Raw genomic sequence first — 5,119 nt, 5'->3', positions numbered from 1 at the left:
ATAATCTTTAGGAATATAATTTTTTCTAAAATTATTTTTCACTCATCATTCAAAAATAAAAAATTATTCTTTAAGAAAATATTATAACTTCAGTCATACCAAATACACAATTAAACAAATAAAGGACGCTGAGAGGGACCACAGTTTAGGCTGCAGTTTAGTTTAATTGGGGGTGAGTGGGTGGGTGGGGAAGTTATGATTAGGAAAAACAAAAAGATTAGGAAAAAATAAGTTGACAACTAATTTAACGAACTTTACCTCTTTAACCCTCGTATGCCACCTGTATAAATTCATGTCATCTTCTTCCAAACCTCCCATTCAATTCTAATAAAACTCTGCAACAAAATGTTTGCAGATCTTCCTTAATATGATCATAAATATTACCTAGATATATAGGATAAAAGTATAACACATTATTGAAAAAAAATATTGATCTCTATATTGTATAATGGCTGAAAACCCTTTAGAAAATGCAGCATTTGGAAGGAAAAAAATGGCGAGAATAGAATCAGGGGCAGTAAGAGGGTTCAAGAGCCTGCATTTTCTTGATACTAAAACAGGGAAAGAAGCAGATGCTTGGAAAAGTGTAGAGAGAAGATTTTATCAAAATGCAGTTAATGAGATTCTTTTTAGAGACAAATTTGGAGCATGTATAGGTATTTTTTTGACCAATTGATATTCATGTTGGTAAATATTTTGGTAAATATAACATTTTATTTTATTTTGGTTTTTGCATTAAAGGAATGGGAGAAAGCAAGGAATTTGCTGAGGAGTTGTTTGATACATTGGCAAGACGAAAGAAGATCAATGCAGAAAATGGGATAACCATTGAAGAACTTAGAGAATTTTGGGAAGATATTTCAACTAAATGCCCTGATACAAGGCTTCATATTTTCTTTGACATGTAAGAATTTGTGCTTTCCTTATTTTTCTTGTGTGGAGAGACTAAACATGACCATTTTTAAGCTTAGGCGTATTCATGATGGGTTCAACCTTTAATGTTTTAGAACCAATCTCGCCGTACTTTTCAAATTATGAGTTCTGAATTTAACATTCATGAGTTCGAGTCGTGGGAACAACCTCTTGTAGAAATGCAGGATAAGTCTGCGTACAATAGACCCTTATGGTCCGGCCCTTCCCCGACCCTGCACATAGCCCGAGCTTAGTGCACCGGGCTTTAATATTAGTGATTTTTTCACATATGTACTTATGTTCCGTGTCGAAAATACTGGTTCAGCTGAGCTCATTGTTCAAAAGCTCCATTTGTCTTGTAGGTGTGACAAGAATGGTGATGGAAAACTATCAGAAGAAGAGGTCAAAGAGGTGAGGAAAAACATACCTTGTGAATTTGTTATTTCTTCTTTTGTGAGTCAATATTCTTGATATTTTTGTTTGAAAGGTTCTAGTGATGAGTGCTGCAGCCAACAAATTGACAAACTTCAAGCAACATGCACCAACATATGCAGCTTTAATTATGGAAGAGTTTGATCCTGACCATTTAGGATATATTGAGGTAATATTCCACTCAAAGATGGCCATCTTTTTATACAAGTCTTCTTTATTTTTAAAATCTTCAACTTTGTGAACAGATATGGCAACTTGAATCTCTACTAAGAGGAATGGTAGGATCAGAAGATGGGAAAAAGAACTTGAAGAGATCACAAACACTAGCAAAAACCATGATCCCCAGACAATATAGAACTCCAGTGAGCAAATTCTTGACGAAAACCTTAGAAAAGATACACGATAATTGGAAAAGAATTTGGGTCGTAACATTGTGGTTGTCTATTAACCTGATATTATTCATATGGAAAGTTCAACAATTTAAGGGGAGAGCAGCTTTCAAGATTATGGGTTATTGTGTTTGTATAGCTAAAGCTGCAGGTGAAACTCTCAAGTTTAATATGGCTCTCATTCTCTTACCAGTATGCAGAAGAACTCTTACTCAACTCAGAGAAACTTTTCTTGGTTCTATTATACCCTTTGATGATAACATCAATTTCCATAAAATGATTTCCTTGGGAATTACTCTAGGGACTTTTATTCATGTCTTGTTTCACACGAGTTGCAACTTTGTAAAATTAGTATCCTGCCCGAAAAGCAAATTTATGACGGTTCTTGGAAGCAATTTTGACTACCACCAACCGACTTACATGGATTTGGTAGCATCTATTCCAGGCGTAACGGGGATACTAATGACCCTTCTCATGCTTTTCTCCTTCACACTGGCAACACATTCGTTCCGAAGGAATGTCATCAAGTTGCCATGGCCATTTCATCATTTAGCAGGATTTAACGCGTTCTGGTATGCACATCATCTGTTGGTACTCGTTTACGTGCTCTTGATCCTACATGGTTACTTCATATTCCTCACCAAAGAATGGTACAAAAAGACGGTATGTCCACTTGCATTTTCATAGCCTCATCACACTAGTTAACTTGGTATTGAAAGAAGAACTTGTAGTAGTGTTATTTGATAACCATGAAACATGCACATATATCGTATTGTGTCCAAATAATGTAACATGAATATAACCTCTTTACTCTTTACAGCTAGAAACACTGTTTTTTCAAGTTAGTTAAAGAAATTTCTTTTGCGATGCTTGTGATTGAACAATCAAGAATACCTATGATATGCAGACATGGATGTATCTTGCAGTCCCAGTACTTCTATATGCTACAGAAAGAGTTCTTATCGTCAATGAGAACCGCTACCATGTGAACATCCAAAAGGTATTAGTTTCAAGAAATTTACATTAATTTATGAAAAAGTCTTGGCAATTGCAGAAATGCTAAATGCTGCATTCATTTCTATGCCCGAAAAACAAAAATGCAGGCTGTTACGTATACAGGAAATGTACTAGCACTGTATATGAGTAAACCTCAAGGATTCAAGTACAAGAGCGGGATGTACTTGTTTGTTAAATGTCCAGATATATCAAACTTCGAATGGTAATTGAAGAACAAATTATCATCAAACAGATTCAATATTGCCAATATCCTTCTGCTAAGAAATTTCTATTTTACTCTTACAGGCATCCGTTCTCAATCACTTCTGCACCAGACGATAACTATTTAAGTGTCCATATACGTACATTAGGAGACTGGACTACAGAGCTTAGAACCAGATTTCAAAAGGTATCATACCATGTTACTATGTTGCATTCTAAAAATAACTTTTACTCTTCATTTTCTGAGGTGCACAAGACTTGACTGAATAAAGAAAGATATGAACAATGCCATATCAAATTTGGAAAACATAGATTTAGCCATGTGATTGATGGTTTGACCCTCAATTGTAAAATCAAGTATAACAATTAGCAGAAATGAATAAGGAACTTAGACTTTTTACTCTTCTTGTGCTTCGCTATTGGGATCCTAAAGCTCGTATTTGCAGGCTTGTCAAGCAACACAATCAAGGACGAAAAATCTTATTAGAATGGAAACTAAAGCATATAATCCACATGATGCCGAACAATCTCAAGACGAGTATGCTACAATGTCTATTGTCTACACTTTTCCTTCTTCATGTATTAGCATTAGAACTTATATCTTATCTTTCGAGGCAGATTTCCAAGGATCATTATCAAAGGGCCTTACGGTGCACCAGCTCAGAACTACAAGAAATATGATATCCTTCTGCTAGTTGGCTTAGGAATTGGAGCAACACCCTTTATCAGCATTATAAAAGACATACTAAACCAAGAATCGGGACATGTAAGAGTTCGTGCATATAGCAGTATTTTTGTTAAAATAACCAGAGACACAAGAAAATATAACTTAATCTAATAACTGCAGAGTCAGAAGGATGATGAATTATCTAGCAAGAAAGGTCCTCAAAGAGCATATTTCTACTGGGTGACACGAGAACAAGGATCATTCGACTGGTTTAAGGGTGTAATGGATGACATCGCTGAACATGACAAAAATGTTGGTTTTTTTGAATCCTGTGTCTCAATAAGTTTCCTCAATTAGTACAAAATTGACTGATTCATTTTTCATGTTCATGGTACTTTGGTATTCTTCAGGAAGTGATAGAAATGCACAACTACTTGACTAGTGTTTATGAAGAAGGAGATGCTAGATCAGCACTAATCGCTATGGTGCAGTCACTGCAACATGCTAAAAATGGAGTTGATGTTGTCTCAGAAAGCCGGGTATTCAGTTTATTTCCACTGTCCAGTACTCAAAAATAATAGTTTCAACTTTTTACTAAAATTGTTTCGACACTTGATCTTCGACAGATAAGAACACATTTCGCTAGACCAAATTGGAGAAAGGTGTTCTCTCAATTGGCAGCAGCCCATCCATCATCTCGCATTGGTACGTTTAAAGACATCATCTATGAATCTATTTTGTGTATAACATTCTTAGTAGCTATATGAAGGGGAGCCTTGGCGTAACTGGTAAAGTTGCTGCCATGTGACCAGGAGGTCACGGGTTCGAGCCGTAGAAATAACCTCTTATAGAAATACAGGGTAAGACGGCATACAATAGACCCTTGTGGTCCGGCCCTTCCCCGAACCATGCGCATAGCGGGAGTTTAGTGTACCGGGCTGCCCTATTATTCTTAGTAGCTATGTCTACTACTGTTTGAACATTATGGTAACGTTGCAGGTGTGTTCTACTGTGGAAGTCCAACACTTACCAAACCACTCAGAAAGCTGTGTCAAGAATTTAGCTTAAATTCATCCACTCGCTTCAACTTCCATAAAGAGAACTTCTAGAATATAGTGGCTTTCCATCTTGAGATTTAACTACAATATCAATGTATTTTGCAGTTTAAATTGTAATATATTGTTAGCTGTAAAAGTATAGGGAAATTTAGAAGTGGACTTTGATTTGCGGCAAATATCTACATTCACTCTCAAGTCATTTAATATTTGTTTTTTGTTACATAGGGGGTACAGGAAAATGGGGGAGGGGATTATAAGGTGGGGAATCGAACCCTACCGACAAAATGAAAGTTCTAGGTAACCAACCAACTAAGCTACTAAGATTCTCCTCCTACATCTTCTGTTGAAATAAGATTTTTTGTGTCATAGCTACAACAGTTCTGAAACATTCTTGTCTATCCAACACTTTCTTAATTTGAATCAAGTGTGTCTAAGTTGTAGCA

General features: G+C 35.9%; 1 protein-coding gene across 2 annotated transcripts; it reads left to right on the top strand.

The window, feature by feature from the left end:
* The first annotated feature begins 293 nt into the window (after positions 1–293).
* LOC104248560 (putative respiratory burst oxidase homolog protein H) lies at positions 294–4,896 on the top strand. Of its 2 annotated transcripts, XM_009804839.2 has the most exons (14): positions 294–656; positions 742–904; positions 1,275–1,323; positions 1,400–1,513; positions 1,590–2,396; positions 2,641–2,733; positions 2,837–2,952; positions 3,036–3,138; positions 3,398–3,489; positions 3,570–3,717; positions 3,799–3,930; positions 4,029–4,157; positions 4,245–4,323; positions 4,618–4,896. In XM_009804839.2, the coding sequence occupies exons 1-14, from the start codon at positions 449–451 to the stop codon at positions 4,725–4,727; spliced, it is 2,343 nt and encodes a 780-aa protein (XP_009803141.1). In that variant the 5' UTR covers positions 294–448; the 3' UTR covers positions 4,728–4,896. The 2 variants fall into 2 exon arrangements, with proteins under 2 accessions (XP_009803141.1, XP_009803142.1); XM_009804840.2 differs by lacking the exon at positions 294–656 and having other exon boundaries at positions 865–904; positions 1,407–1,513.
* Positions 4,897–5,119: the final 223 nt, after the last annotated feature.

Source organism: Nicotiana sylvestris, chromosome 11, assembly GCF_000393655.2.
Source record: "Nicotiana sylvestris chromosome 11, ASM39365v2, whole genome shotgun sequence".
NCBI classification, from domain to species: Eukaryota; Viridiplantae; Streptophyta; class Magnoliopsida; order Solanales; family Solanaceae; genus Nicotiana; species Nicotiana sylvestris.
This window is presented reverse-complemented; position numbering and strand designations above follow the sequence as displayed.

Bases quoted from the DNA above. Each gene is read 5' to 3' on its own strand.
- LOC104248560 (XM_009804839.2), top strand. From the start codon at position 449: ATGGCTGAAAACCCTTTAGAAAATGCAGCATTTGGAAGGAAAAAAATG. The intron at 2,397-2,640 runs GTATGTCCACTT...TATGATATGCAG, and splicing joins AAGAATGGTACAAAAAGACG to ACATGGATGTATCTTGCAGT. The intron at 2,953-3,035 runs GTAATTGAAGAA...TTACTCTTACAG, and splicing joins GATATATCAAACTTCGAATG to GCATCCGTTCTCAATCACTT.